Source organism: Macaca fascicularis, chromosome 11, assembly GCF_037993035.2.
Source record: "Macaca fascicularis isolate 582-1 chromosome 11, T2T-MFA8v1.1".
In the NCBI taxonomy this organism is placed as follows: domain Eukaryota; kingdom Metazoa; phylum Chordata; class Mammalia; order Primates; family Cercopithecidae; genus Macaca; species Macaca fascicularis.
The window spans coordinates 124,180,915-124,206,816 of record NC_088385.1 but is presented as its reverse complement, the minus strand read 5'-3'; the positions used below and the strand labels follow the sequence as shown (position 1 = coordinate 124,206,816).

At 49.3% G+C, this 25,902-nt stretch overlaps 1 protein-coding gene across 2 annotated transcripts in view; it reads left to right on the top strand.

Annotated features, from left to right (window-relative positions):
* NOS1 (nitric oxide synthase 1) overlaps nucleotides 1–23,238 on the top strand; it is a 231,703-nt gene extending 208,465 nt beyond the window's left edge. For both annotated transcript variants that reach the window (XM_045366051.3, XM_015431613.4), the window contains 9 exons: nucleotides 2,738–2,931; nucleotides 5,372–5,541; nucleotides 10,146–10,356; nucleotides 11,017–11,104; nucleotides 12,668–12,789; nucleotides 14,577–14,725; nucleotides 17,181–17,375; nucleotides 19,272–19,390; nucleotides 21,901–23,238. In XM_045366051.3, coding sequence (XP_045221986.2) covers nucleotides 2,738–2,931; nucleotides 5,372–5,541; nucleotides 10,146–10,356; nucleotides 11,017–11,104; nucleotides 12,668–12,789; nucleotides 14,577–14,725; nucleotides 17,181–17,375; nucleotides 19,272–19,390; nucleotides 21,901–21,916 — 1,264 coding nt within the window. In that variant the 3' untranslated portion in view covers nucleotides 21,917–23,238. The remainder of the gene's footprint in view (nucleotides 1–2,737; nucleotides 2,932–5,371; nucleotides 5,542–10,145; nucleotides 10,357–11,016; nucleotides 11,105–12,667; nucleotides 12,790–14,576; nucleotides 14,726–17,180; nucleotides 17,376–19,271; nucleotides 19,391–21,900) is intronic.
* Nucleotides 23,239–25,902: the final 2,664 nt, after the last annotated feature.

Sequence of the window (25,902 nt, the reverse complement as noted above, 5' to 3'; positions counted from 1 at the left end):
CCCAAGCTTTAAGAAAAAATAAAAAATAGGCCAGACGTGGTGGCTCACACTTGTAATCCCAGCACTTTGGGAGGTTGAGGCGGGTGGATCACCTGAGATCAGGAGTTTGAGACCAGCTGGCCATCATGGTTAAACCCTGTCTCTGCTAAAAGTACAAAAACTAGCCGGGCATGGTGGTGGGCGCTTGTAATCCTAGCTACTCTGGAGGCTGAGGCAGGAGAATCGCTTGAACCCAGGAGGTGGAGGTTGCAGTGAGCCAAGATCTCACCACTGCACTCCAGCCTGGGCAACAAAGAGAGACTCCATCTCAAAAAAAATAAAAATAATAATTTTTAAAAATGTTTAAAAATTATCCACTTACAAAGCTCAGCAGAACTGAGATTTAAGACAATTGGTTTATGAGCCAGTGCTACTCCCCAGAGGGTCGGCTTCCCAGCAAAGCATCAAAGACCAGCCCACCAAGGTGCCCTGGGGCACCTGGGGCCCTGCGGCCATTCAACGCTGGGAGTTCTCAGCAAGCACCCCCAAGCAGCATGCGGAGTCCCCTTGATTAAACTCCCCTTGATTAAACTCCCAGCAGGGCCAGAGCCTGGACCCACCTTCTAGCCAGCCACTTTCCCATGCCTGCTCCTTGTCTGCACGGCCACCCTCTGCCTCGTTCAAGAGGACTTGGGGGGAGGTGGCTGTGCTCGTGAGCTAGCTCAGCAAGTTTGGGTCCTCTGCGTTTCTATTTTGTACAAATCGTGATGATCTGGGAAGAAAGCGGGAATTGATTTGCGGGCCTTTCAAAGGCTTCCTTTGGGTAAACTTAGGAGGCTCCCAAATTAGAAACCCCACAGCGCCCCCTGCTGGCCCTGGCTTCTAACTTCTTGCAGCTCTCTGGAGGTAATGTCTGCTCCCCAGGAACCAAAGACTGGTGTGAGCTCTGAGAAGGCTCAGTCGTGCAGGTTCCCAGACAGGGCAAGATCTGCCCAGGGAGGGAGAGTGGGACTCCAGACCTTAATACTACCATTCACAATTATGGTCGCTAAGTTCCCCACTATGCTAAGGGCAGGGATGCCTTGCTTCAAGAAAATACTTGACACCGTTTCTTCCCCCAAAATAATATGCCCGCTCAACTCTTTTTAATAATGGTGGCTATTTGTAGCACAAAGGGGTTCTTGGTTGAGCCAAAAACTCCTTTAAATAGCGAGTCCCATTGGGCTATTCAAGTGTTGATTTACATACCATAGAGAATATAGAAACTTCATGTTGAATATCAAGCGTCTCTATCCACTGAAAACTCATTGGCAATGAAGAAAAAGCAGGTCTGAAAAAGCAATCATAGCTCAAAGGGTGCAAAAGATTTGATTTATCCAAGTGTAGTTGATCCTAGAGTTTGCAGGTATTGTGTAAAATGCAGTATACTGTACTGAAAGGTTTTTGTGGGGTTCGTTTTTTTGTTTTTTGGGTGGCGGGGGTGGGGGATATACTCTCTCCCTATTGCCCAGGCTAGAGTGCAGTGGTGTAGTTTCGGCTCACTGCAACCTCCACTTCCTGGGTTCAAGTGATTCTCCCGCCTCAGCCTCTGGAGTAGCTGGGATTACAGACGCGTGCCACAATGCCCAGCTAATTTTTGTGTTTTTAGTAGAGATGGGGTTTTGTCATGTTCGCCAGGCTGGTCTCAAACTCCTGACCTCAGGTGATCCACACACCTCCACCTCCCAAAGTGCTGGGATTACAGGTGTGAGCCACTGTGCCTGGCCTGTACTGAAACTTTTTAAAGGACCAGAATAATCACATTCTGAGAGTTTGTTCTTGAAAGCTGTTGGATTAGCACAGGCCTCCTGAACCTGAAACACAAAAATCAATGCAGAAAGGTTATAACCCGGTAGGCAACAGTGAGTTTCCTTCTGTGTTGTCTTTTTAGATCTCTCAATGTTGTAATATTGATGAGTTTATGCATAGGAGGAACCCAAGCTTAAAGCCAAGTCTTTTTTCCTTTACTATTACAACACGAGGAACCCTGGTTGCCAAAGGCGGTGGGGCTTGCGATTCCTAGGAGATGTAGGATTTCACAGATTGGGAATACCACAGTCTGTGGTTACAGTGAAGTGCTAGACACTGAGAGAACCCCTATTAGTACTGAGAATGGGGTGCTAGAATCCAAAAGAAGGGAGTTGAGAAGGAGAGAGTGAGTAGTTATGCCCAATACTGCTTCCAGATCCAGATGAAACCTAGGAAGCAGCCATTGGATTTGCAGTGAGGAATTCACTGGTGACCTTGATGAAAAGCCTCAGTGTAGAATGATGGCTGAGCACTGTGCCCCTTACCTGTAATCCTAGCACTTTGGAAGGCTGAGGTGGGAAGATTGCTTGAGCTCACAAGTTTGAGACCAGCCTGGGCCACATAGGGAAATTCCATCTGTACAAAAAAATTCCAAAATTAGCCAGGCATGACAGTGCCTGCCTGTAGTCCCAGCTACTTGGGAGGGCTGACGTGGGAGGATCGTTGAGCTTGGGAGATGGAGGCTGCAGTGAGCCGTGATCGCACCACTGCACTCCAGCCAGGGCGACAGAGCAAGACCCTATCTCACCATAATAATAATAGAATGATGGGGGAATAGGCTTGGTTAGCACAGGCCTCAACAAGAATGGAAGGAGAGAATTGCAGCCAACAGGGACAGACAGAAGAGCCAAATAAAAGGAGGAAGTAGCTGCTGGCCCTTGTCCTTTGATTCCTCTGCAATTTCCTGCAGTCGGTCAACTATCTTCGTGCGTCTCCACACCAACGGGAATCAGGAGCTGCAGTACCAGCCTGGGGACCACCTGGGTGTCTTCCCTGGCAACCACGAGGACCTCGTGAATGCCCTGATCGAGCGGCTGGAGGACGCACCCCCTGTCAACCAGATGGTGAGAGTGGAGCTGCTGGAGGAGCGGAACACGGCTTTAGGTAACATCCCCAGGGGCCCTTCCCTGCTCGAGGGAGCTGCAGAGGCAGTGGGTGTCTGGGGAAGAAGGGACCCGTTCTTCCCAATCACCAGTCCAGGCAGGAGAGTGGGTCTCTGTTGCTAGCAGCCGATGAGACACTGAAGATTTTCCCCTTTCTCATGGCTGATCAACCTTGGGCCAACCAGCTGAGCAAATAAATGCGCACGGTGCCAGGCCATCGATGGCTCACCATTGGGAGAAGGGGGCCGCTACCTTCCTTCATTGACTAGACGTGGATGTTAGCAGTAGCCACTCTTTTTACTTTCCATGCTCACCACTAACCCTTAGGAAAATCTCTAGTACCCCATTGCCCACCAAGTAAATAACAGCAGAAATCTGATCCTGCCTCCTCTTAGAATCAAAAGGTACTATAGGAAGCTTGATGGCCAACGAGGGATTGAGCCCACATGTTTTACCTCATTAGATCAAGCTCTCGCCTGCTTAAGTGTCCATCCTTGACATTCATATTGAAGAACTTTCAAAGGCCAATGGGTCCCAGTGCTTCATCCAGGAGCACAAGTGGGCTCAAGGGTCAGGTACAAGGAACTGCAGTGACCTTACCTGGCAGACCAATACAGGACTGTCACTTTTACAAAAGAGCTAGGATGTGAAGTCAGGATAGAATGTGAAAGTAGCATATCGTCAAAGCCCTGCTGAAAACCTCTCAGGAAGACACTACGTTAGAGAGACATACCCTCTTTTTTTCTTTTTTTTTTTTTTGAGACAGAGTTTTGCTCTTGTTACCCAGGCTGGAGTGCGGTGGCGCAATCTTGGCTCGCTGCAACCTCCGCCTCCCAAGTTCAAGTGATTCTCCTGCCTCAGCCTCCTGGGTAGCTGGAATTACAGGCGCATGCCACCACACCAGCTAATTTTTTGTATTTTTAGTAGAGACGGGGATTTCATCGTGTTGGCCAGGCTGATCTCAAACTCCTGACCTCAGGTGATCCACCCGTCTTGGCCTCCCAAAGTGCTGGGATTACAGGCATGAGCCACCACACCCGGCTGAGACATACCCTCTCTTAATAAATCCTGGCTGAGTGAGGTGGCTGACGCCTGTAATCCCAACACTTTGGGAGGCTGAGGCAGGCAGATCATTTGAGCCCAGGAGTTTGAGACCAGCCTGGGAACATGGTGAAACTGCATCTCTACAAAAAAATACAAAAATTAGCCAGGCATCAGGCCGAGTGCGGCAGCTCATGCCTGTAATCATAATCCCAGCACTTTGGGAGGCCGAGGTGGGTGGATCACCTGAAGTCAGGAGTTCGAGACCAGCCTGGCCAACATGGCAAAACCCCGTGTCTACTAAAAATACAAAAAATTAGCCGGGCATGGTGGCACATGTCTGTAATCCCAGCGACTCAGGAGGCTGAGGCAGGAGAATCGCTTGAACCCGGGAGGCAGAGGTTGCAGTGAACCGAGATCGCACCATTGCACTCCAGCCTGGGTGACAGAGTGAGACTCCATCTAAAAAAAAAAAAAAAATTAGTAGGGCATGGTGGCTCACGTCTGTATTCCCAGCTACTCAGGAGCGTGAGGTGGGAGGATCACTTGAGCCCAGGAGTTCAAGGCTACAGTGAGCTGTGATCGCATCACTGCACTGTAACCTGGGCAACAGAGTGAGACCCAGTCTAAAAAAATAAATAAATAAAATAAAATAAAATAAATCCAACCCAGACAATACTTCCTCTATGTTGAAATAGAGCTTTTTATTTGGGATCGAACCCCTGATGGAGGAGAGGCTTATATTTAGGGACATATTGGAGGAAGAGTATATAGAGGGAGTACAATATAGTAGTCAGAACAAGGTCTGAAGCCACACTGCCTGACTTCACGCTTATGAGCTGTGTGACCTCGGGCAAATTTCTTAACCTCTCTGTGCTGCTATTTTTCTCAGCGGGGAGAAGAATAACACTGTCTTGGATTGTTGTGATGATTAAATGAGTTAATATAAAATACTAATAATAGTACTCGGCACATAGACTGTGCTAGATAAGTGTTAGTGTTTATAATGACAAACACTAACATCCCATTCAGGGGGTGAGAGGCTGACACCATCCCATGATACATGGGGCTGAAATAGGCTAATCTCTGTCACCCACAGCTGGGGGCTCGTTGTATAGAACGCCAGTGGACTATGCCATGCTATTTTAATATTTTTCTCCTCTCTTCATGTATTTTTCTTAATTTTTGGATTCATTTGCATAATTAATTTTGGATTTGCTTCTTGCACACATGAAATCCCCTGGATTCTGGGCATGGAAGGTGGAGAGCTAGAAGGTTGCTTGGCTCTGGAGCCACCCTCCTCACCTGGCCCCATCCTCTGCTCCAGGAGCAGACCTGAACCCCCGACTTAGACTCAAGCCCTCCCACACCCACCCCTCACCCGCCTTGTACCTCCACAGGCGTCATCAGTAACTGGACAGACGAGCACCGCCTCCCACCCTGCACCATCTTCCAGGCCTTCAAGTACTACCTGGACATCACCACACCACCAACGCCCCTGCAGCTGCAGCAGTTTGCCTCCCTAGCCACCAATGAGAAGGAGAAGCAGCGTCTGCTGGTCCTCAGCAAGGTGGGTCCTCAGGCTTCGCACAACCCTAGGGAGCGCCTTTCATCTCCTCGTCTTTAAAGAGTTGAAAACTGTTATTACCAGGCTTCCAGCAGATGGCAGTCTTGAGCCAAGGGGGCCATTATTTGCTGTAGGTCGCCATATTGGCTGGTCCAATGTGGCTAGTCTGCCCCCAGTTCTAAGGCCTGGCAGAGCAAGAGTGACTCCTTTGAATCAAACAGTTCCCTGGCTACAACTGAAATTGCTATTCTTTCTGTCTTCCTTTGGAACCTTGGGCTTCCATTAGTGCCATTTTAGGCCATGCTTAGGAGAAAAACAGGATCTCACCATGCCTTGGTTTAAAGATAAGGTTTTTTCTTGTTTGTTGTTTTTTTAAGTTTTATGGATACTTGGTAGGTGTATGTATTTATGGGGTACATGTGATATTTTTTTTTTTTTTTTTTTTTTGAGACGGAGTCTCGTGCTGTCACCCAGGCTGGAGTGCAGTAGCCGGATCTCAGCTCACTGCAAGCTCCGCCTCCCGGGTTCACGCCATTCTCCTGCCTCCACCTCCCGAGTAGCTGGGACTACAGGCGTCCGCCACCTCGGCCGGCTAGTTTTTTGTATTTTTTAGTAGAGACGGGGTTTCACCGTGTTAACCAGGATGGTCTCCATCTCCTGACCTCGTGATCCGCCCGTCTCGGCCTCCCAAAGTGCTGGGATTACAGGCTTGAGCCACCGCGCCCGGCCGAGTACATGTGATATTTTGATACAGGTATACAATGTGTAATAATCGCATCAGGGCAAAGGGGATATTCACCCCCTCAATCATTCATCATTTCTTTGTGTTGGAAACATTCCAATTCCACTCTTTTAGTTATTTTTAAATATATAATGAATTATTGTTGACGATAGTCACCTTGTCTAGATCTAGGAAATAGTAGATTTTTTTTTTTTTTTTTTTTTTTTTTTTTTTTGTCCCTAAGACAGAGTCTCACCCTCTAGCCCAGGCTGGAGTGCCGTGTGGCACAATCTCAGTTCACTGCAGCCTCCATTTCCCAGGCTCAAAGGATTCTCGTGCCTTAGCCTCCCGAGCAGCTGGAATTACAGGCACCTGCCACCATGGCCAGCTAATTTTTGTATTTTTTTCTTTAGTAGAGATGGAGTTTCACCATCAAATTCCTGACCTCAGGTGATCCACCCACCTCAACCTCCCAAAAATGCTAGGATTAAAGGCATGAGCCACCACGCCTAGCCTAGATCTTATTCCTTCTATCTAACTGTATTTTTGTACCCATGAACCATCTCCACTTTCCCCCACCCCTCCCCACTACCCTTCCCTGCACTGGTAGCCCTCCTTCTACTCTCCGTCTTCATGACTTTATTTGCTTCTAGTTTTTAGCTCCCACAAATGAGTGAGAACATGCAAAATTTGTCTTATTGTGCTTGGCTTCTTGCACTTAACATGATGTCCTCCAGTTCCATCCATGTGGCTGCTATGATGAGATTTTGCCAATGCAGAGGAGCTGCAGGTGGAACTACTAGAGATCAGAGGTCTCTGATTGTAAAATGAACCAAACGTAGCCTCTACCACCTTGCTTAGAAATCCTGGGATCACCTGCCCCAGCCTGCTGCAAAGCCTTGCTCAGTGAGAATTTTACCCAGGAGAACGGCCCACGCTGCTACCAATGGGGGCTCCTTCCCAGAAAGCAAGCCCCCAGCACAGGATGGCTTAGCTTTCTTCTGCCGTCCAGGAGAGGGGATTGAATGGTGAGCAGCAAGGAAGAGGCTAATTAGCGAGTGCGTAGTATTTAGAAATATGAAAATAAATACCAGAAGGAACACTTAAAGAGCTGTAAGTAGTTACCTCCGGGGAGTAGGAAGCAGATGGCAGAGGTAGAACAGGAGACCATTATTTTTAATCATAAGCTTTACAAAGTTATTTAACTTTTTAGACTATCTGCAAGTATAATTTTGATTTAAAACTTTTAATTAATGGGGGAGGGTGGCTAATAGGAAGAAGGACTGTAGATTGCACTGTTGGTACCTTATTAGATTGCACTGTTTTTACCTTATTTAAAGTAGAATTTGGGCACAGTGGCTCATGCCTGTAATCCCAGCACTCTGGGAGGCAGAGATGGGAAGATTGCTTGAGGCCAGGAGTTTGGAACCAACCCGGGCAACATAGACCCCATCTCTACAAAAAAATTAAATTAGCTGGGCATCATGGCACATGCCTGTAGTCCCAGCTACTCAGGAGGCTAAGGTGGGAGGATCACTTGAGCCCAGGAGTTCGAGGCTATGGTGAATCACGATCTTCCAACTGTACTCCAGCCTGGGTGAAAGAGCAAGACCCCATCTCTATAAATAAATAAATAAATAATAGGCCGGGCGCAGTGGCTCACGCCTGTAATCCCAGCACTTTGGGAGGCTGAGGCAGGCGGATCACCTGAGGTCGGGAGTTCGGGACCAGCCTGGCCAACGTGGCGAAACCCTGTCTCTATTAAAAATGCAAGAATTAGCTGGGCGTGGTGATGGGCACCTGTAATTCCAGCTACTCAGGAGACTGAGGTAGGAGAATTGCTTGTACCCAGGAGATGGAGGTTGCAGTGAGCCGATCACGCCACTACACTCCAGCCTGGGTGACAGAGCAAGAATCTGTCTCTAGATGGATAGAAGATAGATAGATAGATAGATAGATAGATAGATAGATAGATAGATAGATAGATAGAATTTGATATAACCCATGTGTATTAGTTTATTTCTTCCAAAAAGTGCAGACTTCAAGACAGGATTAAATGAGCAAGGATTTTTATTAGGGGAAACACTTATGTGACATAAAGTGGAAAGGGATCAGATAGGGCTGGGAGAACCACCAGACCTCAAAACAAATCTAACGCCAGCCAAAGGAAAAGGAAGAAAGGTGGGATGAGAACGTTCTAGACTGCAGTGCAGTTTAAGGAAGGCCCAGCAGGGTTCTTGAGGAGTCCTGGAGACTCCTGTGCTTGGTCATTGGCAGGGAGCAGCCTGTGGGAAGGCAGACCTGGCACCAACAGGGTGATGGATGTCCGTTTCAGGTAATGTCAGTTTCAAAGAGTTGAAAGGCCAGGGCTCTTTGTCCATTTTGCTCCTGCAGTTGCAGGCCAGTCAGGCTGGAGGTCTGAGAAGCACGATGTCAAGGATGCCATCGCCTATTAATAAGGCCAGAACAGGCCGGGCGCTGTGGCTCACGCCTATAATCCCAGCACTTTGGGAGGCCGAGGTGGGCAGATCACAAGGTCAGGAGATTGAGACCATCCTGGCTAACACGGTGAAACCCCGTCTCTACTAAAAATACAAAAAATTAGCTGGATGTGGTGGCAGGCGCCTGTAGTCCCAGCTACTCGGGAGGCTGAGGCAGGAGAATGGCGTGAACCCTGGGAGGCGGAGCTTGCAGTGAGCCAAGATCATGCCACTGCACTCCAGCCTGGGCAGCAGAGTGAGACTCCATCTCAAAAAAAAATAAAAAATAGATAAATAAATAAGGCCAGGACAGTCTTTAGAAACTGGGGAAAATCTTTGTTATACAGTGCACGGGCACGCTGGTCTCAGAAACTGAGCCTTCTGTTCCAGCAATCAGAGACTGCCTAGGGCATCTTCTGAGATTAAGGAAAAATAACTCCAGAGCTCCAGAGAGTTCCTCTGTTGCCTGGTTACAGCTGGGCTTTGCTGTCAACACGTCCCCAAACATGGTCCTCCACACACCCCAACCTGATTTTTCCGGGGCTGTCACTCACCGCCATGAACATGACCCAAGCTCTCCAAAGATGCATCTCCAGATTCTGCAACCAACAAATCACAGGTCTCCACCGAATGCTGCCACTCCCCGCGTGAGTCATGACTCCCTTCTATAGTGCGTCTCTCTTGACTTCAGGAGTGTGCAGTGACTAGAAACACAAATTCTGAAGACACACTGTCTAGAGCAAGGCTCAGTTTCACCCAGCATCACCACCTAGTAGCCATAGGACCTCTATCACCCTCAGTTTCTTCATATATAAAATGGGGAAACAGTAATACCTATTTCATAAGGTCCTCATGAGAATCAAAACAGCACAGAATAATTGCTATTCAAGTGTTAACTGTTATTGCTCTTTCTTTTTCTTTTCCTTCTCTTTGTCTTTTTCTTTCCTTCTCCTTCCTTCCTTCCTTCCTTCCTTGCTTGCTTTCTTCCTTTCTCTCTCTCTCTCTTTCTTTCTTTCTGTCAACAGGGTCTCACTCTGTCACCCAGGCTGGAGCGCAGTGGTGTGATCCTAGCTCACTGCAGCCTCAAGCACCTGAACTCCAGCAGTCCTCCCACCTCAGCCTCCCAAGTAACTGGGGTACTGCAGACATCCACCACCACATCCAGCTAATTTTTCTTAAATTTTGTAGAGACAGGGTCTTACTATGTTTCCAAGGCTGGCCTTGAACTCCTAGTCTCAGGTGATTCTCTCTCCTCCGCCTCCCAAAGCACTGCGATTACCAGCATGAGCCACTACACCTGCCAACTGTTACTTTCACTTTGCCTTCTTCTTAGACCCCCTCAGGTCCTCATGGGAACTATGTAGCAGCTGGGTTCAAGCTTGTCTCTGTCCGTCTCCTTGGCACAGGGTTTGCAGGAGTATGAGGAATGGAAATGGGGCAAGAACCCCACCATCGTGGAGGTGCTGGAGGAGTTCCCATCCATCCAGATGCCGGCCACCCTGCTCCTGACCCAGCTGTCCCTGCTGCAGCCCCGCTACTATTCCATCAGCTCCTCCCCAGACATGTACCCTGATGAAGTGCACCTCACTGTGGCCATCGTTTCCTACCGCACTCGAGGTGGGCGGAGGCACTGGGAGAGCCTCCTCGGCTGCATTTTCCCCCGAGGGGCCTCTGGAGGGCTCCCTAAACCACTGCCTGCAGGCTAAATCCCAAATCCCTGGGAAGAGACACACCCCCAAGACCAGAAAACTGGGGGAAGAAGCAGCAGGTGAACTGTCCCCTGATGCAGAGCCAAGCCTGAGCAGAATTAGGAAAGAGGCAAGACGTGTATTTGCAATGGTGCCCCCTCATATCCCCAAAGCACCAGCTAGAACAAGCCACCACCACTCATTCCCTGGGAGAGCGCTCTGCTGTATCAGGCCCAGCTGGTTGCAAGTCAGATAACCCAAGCTCTGCCCTGTCTTTTTCCTCCTAGATAAAGCAATTAAAATGCACAGTGCCCGTCCCAGGAGTCCAGCAAGCCACCAAAAGCACCCTTCTATAGGGAAGGATTTGAATCCGAACCACCCCTACCCAATAGAACCCTGGGTGGTTGTATAGGCACGAAGTCACCCCAGCTGTACCGTTTCCTCTTGCCCTTCAGAGGAAGGGATCCTGGGGAGGAATTCCAAAGGATAAACTTGGCACTGGGCCTGTGAGCATTTTGCATTGGAGGGAGGAGGGGAGGCCGTGCTTCAGAGCAGTGGGTGGTCCTGACTGCCTTGGTTATTCTGCTAGATGGAGAAGGACCAATTCACCACGGCGTGTGCTCCTCCTGGCTCAACCGGATACAGGCTGACGAAGTGGTCCCCTGTTTCGTGAGAGGGTGAGTAATAAGTGGAGAAAAATGAGCAATCATCTCAAATCTGCATATTGATGTTGCAAGTTGAAGTAGGTGGACCGGTCTGAAAGGTTCTAGAGAGGTGACTGGGTGGCACACAATGGAGACCAATGTCCTGCGTCTCTCTTAATTGTTAAGGAAACAAGATCAGAGCAGCACAGCAAGCTAGGCAAGTCCTCTGGTCGACGTCAAGTCAATGCAACACACATTTCACTTGGGCGTGTACTGGGCTAGATGCTGGAGCTATCGGGGAGAACCCTGCAAATACAGTCTCCACCTTCGTGGACTGTATGGGCTAGTGGAAATTCTAGCCAAATTCTGCTGGTCACTCCCAATCAGTCCCAGTTTCCTGGTGATGGAAAAAATCCAATCACCCCCATTCATTGGCGCCTTTCCTCCCAAACTCAGCTTTAAAGGCTATAGCTGATCTTAGACCAGTTATAGTTAACCTGTTTTGTCGATCAATAACTTCTCTATCTGAACAGTGGCTTTAGCCAATCCTTTTTCTCAACCACTGAGGTTAGAATGTTCACAATATGGTCCACGTGCCATTGAAAACGATCCAAATATCATTGACATCAGAGTCCTCTGGTGTTTCAAACATAGCGTCCTGAGCCCAGATGTACTGCATGGCCCAGGAATCTGCATCTTGAACATCCCCAGGTGATTCTTTTACACACTGAAGTCTGTGACTCCTCGATTTAAAGATTTCATTGTTGGTTAAACCGGTGGCTCTGGGCTGGGTGCAGTGGCTCATGCCCATAATCCCAGCGCTTTTGGAGGCCAAGGCAGGCAGATCACTTGAGGTCAGGAGTTTGAGACCAGCCTGGCCAACATGGCGAAACCCCATCTCTACTAAAATACAAAAAAAAAAAGGTAGCCGAGGGTGGTGGCAGGTGCCTGTAATCCCAGCTACTTGGGAGGCCGAGGCAGGAGAGTTGCTTGAACCCGGGAGTTGGAGGTTGCAGTGAGCCAAGATCACCACTGCACTCCAGCCTGGGTGACAGAGTGAGACTCCACCTCAGAAGAAAAAAAAAAGAAAGAAAAGAAAAAAGAAAAAAAAATGGTGGCTCTCAAACCAGGGTGATTTTTGCAGCGCCCCACCCCATCCCTGCCACCCAGGGACATTTGACAAAGTCTGAAGACATTTTGGGTTGTCACAACTCACGTGTACTCCTGGCACCTCGTGGCTGGAAGCCGGGGATGTTGCTCGATACCCTACAATGCACAGGACAGTGCCACGACCAAGGAGGTCCACCCCCAAGTCTCAATGGTGCCAGTGTAGAGATACTCTGGGTTGAATTTGCTGAGCCCAGCAGTGAGAAGAATTGGGGAATGGAAGAATAGCCAGACCCTGAGGACCCCCCATTTTGGAATTCCCTTAATCGGTGAGACTCCCACCCTGAAAAGGGGCACCTGGCCCCGGCTGAAGAGCCGTAAGTCTCATTGTATGTCTACCGAAGACAGCCACCTGGTCTACCTAAGATTCAGTTGTTCTTGATTGGATTTGACCTCTTCAAGACTTCTGACCCCCTCTTCCTTGCCCAGAGCACCCAGCTTCCACCTGCCCCGGAACCCCCAAGTCCCCTGCATCCTCGTTGGACCGGGCACCGGCATTGCACCTTTCCGAAGCTTCTGGCAACAGCGGCAATTCGATATCCAACACAAAGGTGGGTTACAGTCCAGCGGCTGCCTGGTTCCCACCCCCAGACCTGGGGAGGTCCAGCTGTGTCTCAGCAGCCCTAGAGAATAGTGAAGGTGTCACTCCATGGCGTCACTGCCTCAGAGAAGCCGGGGCGTGTAGCACCAGCCTGACCCACAGGTGAAGTTCATGGTGTCATCCAAACAGCCTGTCCCAGGGGCCTGAAATTCCAGGCCCAGAGGACATTTGTTAAGATGTGATCCCTTCAAAAAAAATAATCCAATAGCCTGGAAAAGGTAGGCGTTAGTCCTTATCAAATGGCTATGCTTTTGTAATTATTGCAAAGACTGTTATTCAAGAGCAAGTGCTGTGTGAAAGACACAGCAGATCAGCTTCGGCAGGAGAGAGAAAGAAACCCAAATTGTAGCATGCACTAAACAAGGATTTATTGAGCACCTAATAAGTGCCAAACACTCTTGGAGGTGTTGGAGCATAGCAGTGAACAAGACAGAAAAACAACTAAAACAGAAATGAAAACCTTTCCATTGATTCGAGGGATGATTACAAAAACAAATCAATCAATCAGTCAGTAAAACTTGCCCCCATGGAACTGTCATTGTAGTGGATAGCTAACATTTATAAAGTACTTGCCAGGTATCAGGCAGAGTTGTAATGTTTCACATTCATTTCTCAACAACAGTCCTGTTATATCCATTTTGCAAATAGGGAAGCAGAGGCTTAGAAAGTTGAGTACATTGTGGCTGGATGTGGTGGTTCACACCTGTAATCCCAGCACTTTGGAAGGCCAAGGCAGGTGGATCACTTGAGGTCACGAGTTTGAGACCAGACTGGCCAACATGGTGAAACCCTGTCTCTACTAAAAATACAAAATTAGCCAGGCATGGTGGCCCACATCTGTAATCCAAGTTACTCAGGAAGCTGAGACGGGAGAATCACTTGAACCTGGGAGGCAGAGGTTGCAGTGAGCCAAGATAGTGCCATTGCACTCCAACTTGGGCAACAAGAGTGAAACTCTGCAGGTTTCACTCTGCAGATTGCAGTGAGCCAAGATCACACCACTGCATTCCAGCCTGGGCGACATAGTGAGACTCCATCTTAATAATAATAGTAATAATAAAAAGAAAAAGGCCAGGCACAGTGGCTCACATTTATAATCCCAACACTTTGGGAGGCCAAGGTGGGCGGATCACGAGGTCAGGAGTTTGAGGCCAGCCTGGCCAACACAGTGAAACCCCGTCTCTACTAAAAATACAAAACTTAGCCGGGCATGGTTGCAGGCACCTGTAATCCCAGCTACCCGGGAGGCTGAGGCAGGAGAATCGGTTGAACCCAGAAGGCGGAGGTTGCAGTGAGCCGAGATCGCGCCACTGCACTCCAGCCTGGGTGACAGAGCAAGACTCCACCTCAAAAAAACAAAAAAACAAAACAAAAAAAAGTTGACTAAGTTGTTCATCACAGAGCTGAGATTTCAATCCAGGCCATCTAGCTCCGGAGTCTGGGCATCAGGTGGGGGCTCCTGAGTAGTCAAGGAGCAGAAAGAAGGATTGAGACCTGGGAGGGAGGTCCACTAAAATTGAACACACGTCACCTCCTTCCTCAGTGTGTGCATGTGTGAGCATGTGAACACCCACCTGCGTACATGTGTGTGCACGCATACATCTGCCTGCCCCAGTGTTCGTGAGCCTCTATCCGCATGGCGCACGCTAAGGTCTCAGTTCCCCATCCCTGGCACCTCAGCCACCCCACACATCAGGCAGAGAGCCATCGGTGACATAAGGTCTTCCCGGTCCCCAGGAATGAACCCCTGCCCCATGGTCCTGGTCTTCGGGTGCCGGCAATCCAAGATAGATCATATCTACAGGGAAGAGACCTTGCAGGCCAAGAACAAGGGGGTCTTCAGAGAGCTGTACACGGCTTACTCCCGGGAGCCAGACAAACCAAAGGTAACCCCCAGCAGCGCATCCCCCAGCCCAGCCCAACACATGTGCACACTGGTGCACACTCATGTGTGTACACACTTGTACATCCCACTCTCAGAAACCCCTCACCCTCACTCTTAAGCTTCCTGATTTCCCTTCTGTGAAGTTGCTCTCTACTTCAGAAAGCATGGGTAGGGAAAATATCTACGTAAAATATTTAACAGGCCGAGCACAGTGGCTCACGCCTGTAATCCCAACACTTTGAGAGGCCAAAGCGAGTGGATCACTTGAGGTCAGCAGTTCAAGACCAGCCTGGCCAACATGGTGAAACCCTATCTCTACTAAAAATGCAAAAATTAGCCAGGCATGGTGGTGCATACCTGTAGTCCCAGCTACTTGGCGGGCTGAGGCAGGAGAATCACTTGAACCCAGGAGGCAGAGGTTGCAGTGAGCTGAGATCGTGGCACTGCACTCCAGTCTGGGCAACAAAGCAAGACTCCATCTCAAAAATATATATGTGATACAGTAAAGTATTTAACAGCCTATATTATAAGATTCAACTTATATGTAATATCCAGAATAGGCAAATCCATAGAGACAGAGTAGATTAGTGGTTGCCAGGGGCTGAGGGAGGGGAGAGTGGGGAGTAACTGCAAATGGGTATAGGGTTTCCATCTGGGGTAAAGAAGAAAGTTCTGGAACCAGATAGTGATGATCCCATAACACTGAGAAGGGTACTTAATGCCACTGAGTCGTACACTTTAAAGTGGTTACAATGGTAAATGTTACATGACGTGTATTTTACTGTAATGAAAAATGTTGGGCCAGGCACCATGACTCATGCCTGTAATCCCAGCACTTTGGGAGGCTGAGGTGGGAGGATCACTTGAGTCTGGGAGTTCAAGACCAGCCTGGGCAAGATGCTTAGACCCCGTCCCTACAAAAAAAAAAAAAAATTAAGTTAGCTGGGCATGGTGGCGTATGACTGTGGTCCCAGCTCCTTGGGAGGCTGAGGTACGAGGGCAGCTTGAGCCTGGGAGGTCAAGGCTTCAGTGAGCCGTGATCATGCCACTGCAACCCACCCTGGGCGACAGACCAAGACTCTGTCTCTAAACAATAAATAGTTAGAAATAAAAATTTAAAATATTTAAAAACAGAAATTTAAAAAAATAAATTTAGGCTGGGTGCAGTGGTTCACACCTTTAATCCCAGCACTTTGGGAGGCCAAGGCAGACAGATCGTTTGAGGTCAGGAGTTCGAGACCAGCCTGACCAACATGGTAACACCCCATCTCTAATAAAAATATAAAAATTAGCTGGGTGCAGTGGCGCATGCTTGTTAGTCCCAGCACTTTGGGAGGCTGAGGTGGGTGGATCACTTGAGGCCAGGAGTTTGAGACCAGCCTGGCCAACATGGTAAAACCCCATCTCTACAAAAAAAAAAGAAAGAAAAAAGAAAAAACACAAAATTAGCCGGGTGTGGTGACGCTTGCCTATAGTCCCAGCTTCTCAAGAGGCTGAGACAGGAGGAAGGCTTGAACCCGGGAGGCGGAGGTTGTAGTGAGCCGAGATCATGCCACTGCACTCCAGCCTGGGCAACAAGTGAGACTCTGTCTCATAAATAAATAAATAAATAAATAAATAAATAAATAAATAGAAATTTAACAGTCCACGAGAGGCAATACTAGTCAGAATGGACATGGACCACAGTACTAAAGCTCCATTGGCTCTTGGGGAGGTCTGAGGGTCCCAGGGAAGGAGTCAGGACATTGCAGTGGGTTGGGGGGCACCCAGAGAGTCCGAGCAGTGTGGGTGGAAGTATGTCAGTCTTAAGAGTCACTACAGCCATGCCAGCATGTTCCAGCTGAATATCAGCTTCAGAGCAGGAGTTTCCTGGACAAATTAAAGATATCCTGAACCAATGAGCTCCCTGGAGCTGTACTAGACACCCCTTGTGCCCACCTCACACCCTCTCAGCCCACCTTTTCCTTCTGCTATTGCTACAGCAGCCGGCCCCTCACCTCACACCCATCTCTTGCTATCGGCCCAGGGCTTCCCTGGCACTCTAACATAGGATGCCTGCAGTAACCAGCCGCACACCTGGACGTGTGCAGGTGTTAACACCCAGGGACCATTGGCCACCAGGAGAGAGGAGTGGGTAGTGAATGTTCCCCGTCTTTCCCCTCTGCAGCGGATGATTCTGGGAAGCAATCTATCCAGCTCCCTGGAGGGTCCTTAGCAGAGCTGAGCTCCAGTTGTCCAAAGAGGGTAGCAATGCATTCCTGCACCCTCCAATTGACTTTCCCGCCTTCCCTATCTCATTCTTCCCAGTCCCTTACTCTTGTTCCTTGGGATCAGCTCACAAAAGATCCTACCTGCCCACAAGCCCCTGAGTCAGGCTCTGCTTCCCGGGAGGACATGGGCTATGGCAGGCATGTTGTACAGCCCAGCCCCTTCTCACTGCCCTCTGCTCCTTGCAGAAGTACGTGCAGGACATCCTGCAGGAGCAGCTGGCGGAGTCTGTGTACCGAGCCCTGAAGGAGCAAGGGGGCCACATTTACGTCTGTGGGGACGTCACCATGGCCGCTGATGTCCTCAAAGCCATCCAGCGCATCATGACCCAGCAGGGGAAGCTCTCGGCAGAGGACGCCGGCGTGTTCATCAGTCGGATGAGGGTGCGTGACAGGCTGGCTTCCCAGGTCCCTTTTCCTATATCCACTCTCCTATCCCCTCTTTTTCATCCAACCTGTCTTGATGATTAGGGAGCCACGATGATATCCCTGCTCCCATTCACTGCACTTACCACTGAGGGTAGAGGATATAGGTGGCCCCAAACAATGACAGAGAAAGTAGAAGGATGGCTGGGCATGCAGGCAGGTGTAGTAAATATGACTGGAGGCCATGTGTGAAAATAACGAGTGAATGGACCTCTGGTAACTAGACAGAAACCATTCTAACCTAACTTTTCCTGCCTCAGAAGCTGCAGCACTGCCCCGTGTAGTTGTACAGGTTGAGCACTGCACAAACAGATCCGAGGAGAGCTGTGGAGCCCTCTATATACTCAGTCTCTTTCGTGTGACCCTCAAGAGACACTTTTATAGATTCCCCAGGATTTTGCGGAAGGGAGTTAAAAACTCACCCCGGCTGGGCTCAGTGGCTCAAGCCTATAAACCCAGCCCTTTGAGAGGCCAAGGCAGGAGGATCACCTGAGGTCAAGACCAGCCTGACTAACACAGTGAAACCCTGTCTGTTGTAAAAATACAAAAATTAGCCAGGCGTGGTGGTGGGTACCTGTAGTCCCAGCTCGGGAGGCTGAGGAAGGAGAATCGCTTGAACCCGGGAAGTGGAAGTTGCGGTGAGCCAAGATCGCGCCATTGCACTCCAGCCTGGGTGACGAGAGTGAAACTCCATCTCAAAAAAAAAAAAAAAATGGCCAGGCGCAGTGGCTCACGCCTGTAATCTCAGCACTTTGGGAGGCCAAGGCAGGTGAATCATGAGGTCAAGAGATTGAGACCATCCTGGCCAACCAACATGGTGAAACCCCGTCTCTACTAAAAATACAGAAATTAGCTGGGCATAGTGGCGCATGCCTGTAGTCCCAGCTGGAGGCTGAGGCAGGAGAATCGCTTGAACCCGGGAGGCGGAGGTTGCAGTGAGCCAAGATCGCGCCACTGCACTCCAGCCCAGGCAACAGAGCGAGACTCTGTCTCAAAAAAAAAAAAAAAAAAAAAAAAAAAAAACTCACCCCAACTGAAAATGAAAATGAACCCACTCTACAGATGGGTGACTTTCTTCAAAACTTTCAGGACCAGGGGAGGCTGGAACCTAGTGCACAACAGATTCTTCCTGGCTTGCCAGATGCACGCTCCCAGCCACTGCCCTTCCCCAGCATTGAGGTGCATTTTCCCCTTGTTTAATCCCCTTGCCCTTTGAGAATATTGACTGCCCGCCACAGGAGCTCCCATAACTTGGTAAATTTGCAGATGTCACAAGTCAGTCATCGCTTGGGCTGTTTCCTGGGACTCCAGGGTAGGTTCTTCTCTTTGCTTGCTTCTTTCTGGGCAATGCTGAGCAAAGATACTCATCTTCAGAGAAACTCATGCATGCCCAAGCAGTCTCCACTGTGGGCAGCTATGGGGAGTTCCCTGAGTGCTAAGCGGCCACTTGTTCCTTCCTCCCCTTTCTTCTGGTCTCATGGGCTATTTCACACTAAACCCAGCCTTGCCCAGACCTGAACTTGCAGGAACACGTTGGAGGGAGGAAAGCGGGGAATGGTGAGGTTTCCATTTGACCTCATCACTCCTTTTCACCTGAGAATCCACCAACCAGCTGCAGTGTTTCCAGATGGCAACCTAAATGTTCTTTGCCAACTGGGCTACATCCCAGAGAACAGTTTTGCTGAGCAGAGTCTTCGAGATCAAAGGTACCTCGGGGGCACTGGCTTCAGCCTCATCTCTTTGGGAACCATCTTCCTGAGGGATATTCCGTTCCAGGTGTCAGGCGAGTCTGTCCCTGCTCCAAGCCCTTATCTGGCATTTGAGAGCTGTTTTCTGGCTGTTTCTGTCTTCTAGGATGACAACCGGTACCACGAGGATATTTTCGGAGTCACCCTGCGAACGTATGAAGTGACCAACCGCCTTAGATCTGAGTCCATTGCCTTCATTGAAGAGAGCAAAAAAGACACCGATGAGTAAGCTGGCTCTATCCCTGGGTGAGGGGCAGGAAGAGCCCGCTCTTCTAGGTCCTACTGGGCAGGGATGTCTGGCTTTCCCACGATAGAGTCCCCAAACAGCAACATCAGCACCATCTGGGAACGTGTTTAAAAAATGCAGATTCCCAGGCCACCCCAGACCTGCTGGATGGGAAACTTAGGAGTTAGGATGCAGCAGTTTGCATTTTAACAAGTCCTCCAGGGGAACCCTGAGGCCCTGTCCAGTGTGGGAGGAAGCCCCTGCTTTGGGTGCCGGCTTCTGTCTGGGGCACCCCCTAGTATAATGATGGCTCCTAGCTCTGGGAAGTTGCTTTTTTTTTTTTTTTTTTTTGACGGAGTCTTGCTCTGTAGTCCAGGCTGGAGTGCAGTGACACAGTCTCAGCTCACTGCATCCTCAACTTCCTAGGCTCAAGCGATTCTGGTGCCTCAGCCTCCCAAGTAGCTAGGACTACAGGCGTGCACCACCACGCCCAGCTAAGTTTTGTATTTTTAGTAGAGACAGGGTGGCACCATGTTGGCCAGGCTGGTCTCAAACTCCTGACCTCAAGTGATCTGCCTGCCCCAGCCTCCCAAAGTGCTGGAATTATAGGTATGAGCCGCCACGCCTGGCCGGATCTGTGACATTTCTACCAGAAGTATCTTTCTTGTTTGTTTTTCACCTACTGGGGTTTAGCATCAGATTTAGGGCAAGGGTTTCTTCTACAAAAGTGTTTGAACACTCCTCATTTAGGAAAGTTGGGAGAAGAATGGGATCACCCCTGGCGCTGGGTGGAGGTCTGGAGTTCAGTTTTTGTGGAGAGTGGGGAGAAGAATGGGATCGCCCTGGACCTGGGTGGGGGTCTGGAGTTCAGTTTTTGTGTCCTTTCCCACGGCTCCCTCACCCCCTAAATGGCTGGGGGCTTTCTCATCAACACAAATTACACTTCATATGATTTTGAGAATTTCACTGAACCTCTAGAAACTGCTGGAAACAGGCTGAGGCACCAGGAGACTGGGACTGGGTCTCATGATTTAAACCTTACCTGAATTCCGTGGCACAGCAACCTTGATCGTCATTTCATTTCCCAAAGCTCCCTGCCCCAGTCCCGCCATAAAACCCCTGGAAACCACCCGTGTCTGCCCTTTACTTTAAATTGGGTGGGGACTCAGCTGTGTTTTTTCAGCAGCACAAGGCATACACTCATTTCTTGAATTTGGCATCTTCCTTGTTTTCTGCTTACAATGACACAGCAGTCTCAAAAACATACTGTTGTGACCAGTAGACTCATATCATTGCCTTTCAGATCACAAGTCCCTGGGTTGTCAAAAGCATTTAAGGCCAGGTGTGGTGGTTCACACCTATAATCCTAGCACTTTGGGAAGCTGAGGTGGGTGAATTGCTTTAGCCCAGGAGTTCAAGATCAGCCTGGGCAATGTAGGGAGACCCTGTCTCTACAAATAATTTAAAAATTAGCAGGGCATGGTGGCACACGCCTGTGGTCCCAGCTACTTGGGAGGCTGAAGCAGGAAGATGGCCTGATCGCAGGGAGGTCGAGGCTGCAGTGAGCCATGATGGCACCACTGCACCCCAGCCTAGGCAACAGAGCAGGACCCTGTCTCAAGAGAAAAAACAAACAAACAAACCCTTTTGCCAGACCCAGTGTCTCACACCTGTAATCCCAGCACTTTGGAAAGCCAAGATGGGTGGCTCACTTGAGCCTAGGAGTTCAAGACCAGCCTGGGCAACATGGCAAAACCCTGTCTCTACTAAAAACACAAAAATTAGCCAGGCATGGTAGCATGTGCCTATAATCCCAGCTACTCAGGAGGCTGAGGCACAAGAATCGCTTGAACCCAGGAGGCGGAGGTTGTAACCAGCCGAGATCGCGTCACTGCACTTCAGCCTGGGTGACAGAGTGAGACTCAGTCTCAAAAAAAAAAAGTCCGTTGAAATGCTGCTCTTCCTGGCCAGTTGTATTTGTGAGCATTCATTCATTCACTTATTCATTTTTTCTTTCTTTCTTTCAAAACAAGCCCCTGCTAGGTGCCAGGTCCTGTCCAAGACACTAGGGCTACAGATTAAATGAAAGAGATGGGCCAGGTGCAGTGGCTCATACCTGTAATCCCAGCACTTTGGGAGCCTGAGGCGGGCAGATCTCCTGAGGTCAGGAGTTCGAGACCAGCCTGGCCAACATGGTGAAACTCCATCTCTACTAAAAATACAAAAATTAGCCTGGCATGGTGGGCGCCTATAATCCCAGCTACTTGGGAGGCTAAAGCAGGAGAATCACTTGAACCGTGCTGGGATTTCAGTGAGAGGTGGAGGTTGCAGTGAGCCGGGATCGCACCACTGCACTCCAGCCTGGGTGACAGAGCGAAAGTCCGTCTCAAAAGAAAAAAGAAAGAAAGAGACGAAGCCCCTGAGCCCAGAGCATGGGCGATTTTCTCTGGGACACTCAGAGGAAACACAGCAGCCTCGCACTAACTGCCCCCGACTTCTCCTTCCGCAGGGTTTTCAGCTCCTAACTGGACCCTCTTGCCCAGCCGGCTGCAAGTTTTGTAAGCGCGGACAGACACTGCTGAACCTTCCCTCTGGGACCCTGCGTGGCCCTCGCTCTGCCTCCTGTCCTTGTCGCTGTGCCCTGGTTTCCCTCCTCGGGGTTCTCGCCCCTCAGTGGTTTCCTCGGCCCTCCTGGGTTTCCTCCTTGAGTTTTCCTGCTGCGATGCAATGCTTTTCTAATCTGCGGTGGCTCTTACAAAACTCTGTTCCCGCCCCCTCTCTTGCTGACAAGGGCAGCTCACGGGTGCATGAAACCACTGGAACATGGCCGTCGCTGTGGGGTTTTTTTTTCTCTGGGGTTCCCCTGGAAAGGCTGCAGGAACTAGGCACAAGCTCTCTGAGCCAGTCCCTCAGCCGCTGAAGTCCCCTTCTTTTTTATGATGACATTTTGGTGGTGCGTGTGTATATGCGTGTGTGATGGGCCGGGTCTCTGTCCATCTCCTTCCCTGCACAAGTGTGTCGATCTTAGATCGCCACTGCTTTCATTGAAGACCCTCGATGCCAAGAAACATGTCCCTGGCCCATATTAATCCCACATGCGTCCATAATTAAGGGTCCACGCCCATGTACCTGAAACATTTGGAAGCCCCGTAATTGTTCTAGTTAGAAAGGGTTCAGGGCATGGGGAGAGGATGGGAAATTGATTAAGGGGGCTATCTCCCAATGCAAGAGGCATTCCCAGAATCTGATGCATTTAGATTCCGATACCACTGAGCAGAGCCCTCATGTGACATGAACCCATCCAATGGGATTGGGCAAATCCCCTCTCCAAACCCAGCCATCCCAACCAGAATCACTTAACTTGTCCACGTCCATTGAGTCCCCCCTTCCAGCAATACCAAGGGGTCCGGAAGTTACGTTGTTCAAAGAAGTCCGGTGGCAATAAGGATCTTCCACTTTGCCACCAGGTGACTTTGGATGGGTCCTTTGTCCTCAGTTTTTCCTAGTCATAATGTCATATGAACCTAAAGAATATGAATGGATTAAATGTTAAAGCTTTGGTGCCTGGAAACAATATCAAGTAACAATATGATTGTTATTTTTTTATTCCCCCAAAGGGGGCTTGCTGCTTCACCCTTGGGGATGAAATGATGGGAGCTCGTTAAAGTGGATGAGGTTGGAAAGAGTTGCCACAATGAGGTCCCACGTGGCTTCTTCAATAGGAACCACAACTCAGGGTGGGAAGAACTTGGCCCTCAGGCTTGTTGCCCTCTACAGTTGATCTCCAAAGTTTTAAACCTGTTAAAGTAATTTTGACAAATAAATTACCCTCAACTCAGATCAAAAATGGGCAGCCAAGTCTTTGGCAGGAATTGGGGCCCGCGCAATTTCTCCCTAAGAGGCAATCTGTTGAATTTACTCTCTCAAAGTAAATGGTGGGAAGGGATCCCTTTTTATACTTTTTTAAGTACTACAAATTAATGTCAGGCAGTTCCCAGAAAGAAACAAGAAATCCTAGTGGCCCCCCAGACTGCAGGGTCCCCAAGGATGGAAAGAGAATGTTCTGCTGGTTCTACCCTGTTTGTTGTGTCTTGCCATACAGAAAAACCACATTTCTTTTATATGCTGTGCGTGGGCATATCTTGGTGTTCAGTTTGGGCGCCCGCTAAAGAGGAAGTGCACTGGCCCTCTTTGAAAGGCCTTTACAATGAGGGCACCAACACCCCAAAGGACCCAGGCCAGGAGACTGTTAAAGTGAAAAGGCAATCTATGTCTCACCTTGCTCTACCATCCCTGGCAGCCCTCCCCAGTGCCCCGTTACTGCCATGTGGAGCTTGACTTCATGCCAGCTATAATCTCCCCTGCCTTCCTTTAATCACAATTTCCCCTGCTCAGTCTTCCACAGATGTAAAGAACAAAGACTTAGCATCCCACACTCTCTCTCCATCCCCTTCCCTGCACAAGTGTGTCGATCTTAGATGGCCACTGCTTTCGTTGAAGACCCTCGATGCCAAGAAACATGTCCCTGGCCTGTATTAAGCCCACACGTGTCCATAATTAAGGGTCCACGCCCATGTACCTGAAACATTTGGAAGCCCCGTAATTGTTCTAGTTAGAAAGGGTTCAGGGCATGGGGAGAGGATGGGAAATTGATTAAGGGGGCTATCTCCCAATGAAAGGGGCAGTCCCAGAATTTGATGCATTTAGATTCCCCTTCTATCCTGAAGGGAAGCCCATTCTAAACTCCTTTCCTGCAAACACAGTTCCAGCTCCTAGTAGCTTTTCTCCAGAAGGCTTTCTTTCCAATCCTTTATACCTTTGGAGACGCCTCCCCAGTTCCCCAGGGAAGGAAACTGCTGTGTCCAACCCCCATCAAAGAGAAATTGACCAGTGCTTCCCACTCCAAGTCAAGCTTTATGCAGGAATGCTTTTCCATCAGGGAATAAATACTTAGAAGAGCTTACGATGTGCCAGGCACCTCCTTTCTGCATGTCCCTACCCTTTTAGTAGCAGACAGATGGAAACATTGTCTCATTTTGTCAAGGAGTCCAAAGAAATGATTATATAACCAGGATTCATCCTTCTTCTCCAGAAAGATTTTTTTTTGTAAGTAAACACCTTTCAATCCCCAACACAAGCTGCTTCACAACTCCAGGCTAGAAGGCAGGAGGGCGATCTGATGTGTTTCTTTCATTTGCCAGAATTCCTGATACCAAAAGCCTCTCTCTGTTGAGTAACCTATCAAGGACCAGAGTGGAGTACAGATTTAGAGTTTAGCTCAGATCCAGGATGGGGAAATACTGCCCTCTTGTGGTGACTTTTCATCCAGGCCTTGTAGCCAACCGTAAGTGCAAAATAGAATTAACCAATGGGTGGGCAAAATAGGGTTGACGGGGTATTTGGGGGTTGTTCGGGTTATGGCCCGTTTATTTCCCTCTTCCCCCTGAATTGGCCTGTAGCAGCTCCAACCCCATTTCAGAAAAGTGAGTTTGGCCGAGAGGAATGAGACGTCTCCTGAAATAGGAACGCTGGATCATGCTTACCTACCATCACTATGAATCCAGTTCCCGCACCTTGTGTCGTGAAAGAGCAGAGAGATGACAGTTAAACTCCTTGGGAGGAGAGAGAGCTTCCTTTGGTTTCCCTGGAGTGAGACAGCCAGGTGGCTTTCTTTTGCCCGGGGATGCTTCAGACCCATCAAAATGGAATTTTGGGAGCCGACCTGAGTGCAAATCCTAATTCTGCCCCTGTTGGTGCAGATGGCTGTGGGCGGCTCACTTGACCTTTTAGAGTCTATCTACCCACCTGTATAACAAGGTGGATTGAATGAGACAATGCCCACGAAATGCCCAGTTACAGTACCTGGTTCAAAACTTACTGCATTTTAATTTTTCACTTAACTTATAACATGTCTTGCTTCTCCAGTGTGTGGAAGGCACCAGAGAGTATGCAGAGATAAGGGAAACACAGTTCCTCTCATGCAAAAGGTTAGAATCTTTTTTTTTCTTTTTTCTAGACAAGAAAAGCTCTGTCACCCAGGCTGGACTACAGTGGTGCGATCTCAGCTCACTGCATCCTCTGCCTCCCCCAGTTCAAGCGATTCTCCTGCCTCGGCCTCCTGAGTAGCTGGGACTACAGGTGCCTGCCACCATGCCCAGCTAATTTTTGTATTTTTAGGAGAGTCAGGGTTTCACCATGTTGGTCTTGCTGGTCTTGAATTCCTGACCTCAAATGATCCACGCACCTCAGCCTCCCAAAGTGTTGGGATTACAGGAATGAGCCACCACGCCCGGCCAAAGGTTATAATCTGATGGAGAGAACACCGGTCTTGGAACTGACATAAATTTCTGAGGTTTGAGAAATGGGTGGGATTTTACTGGTAGCTTCTGGAAGGTAAGAGTTGGTCAGGAATTGGGAAGAGAGGAAAGGCACGGACAGGGAGCATGTAAGATAAATTGGGGCTGGCTTTGGAAGGCTGAGGAGGGCGAGAAAAGGTGGGCTGGGACCAGAC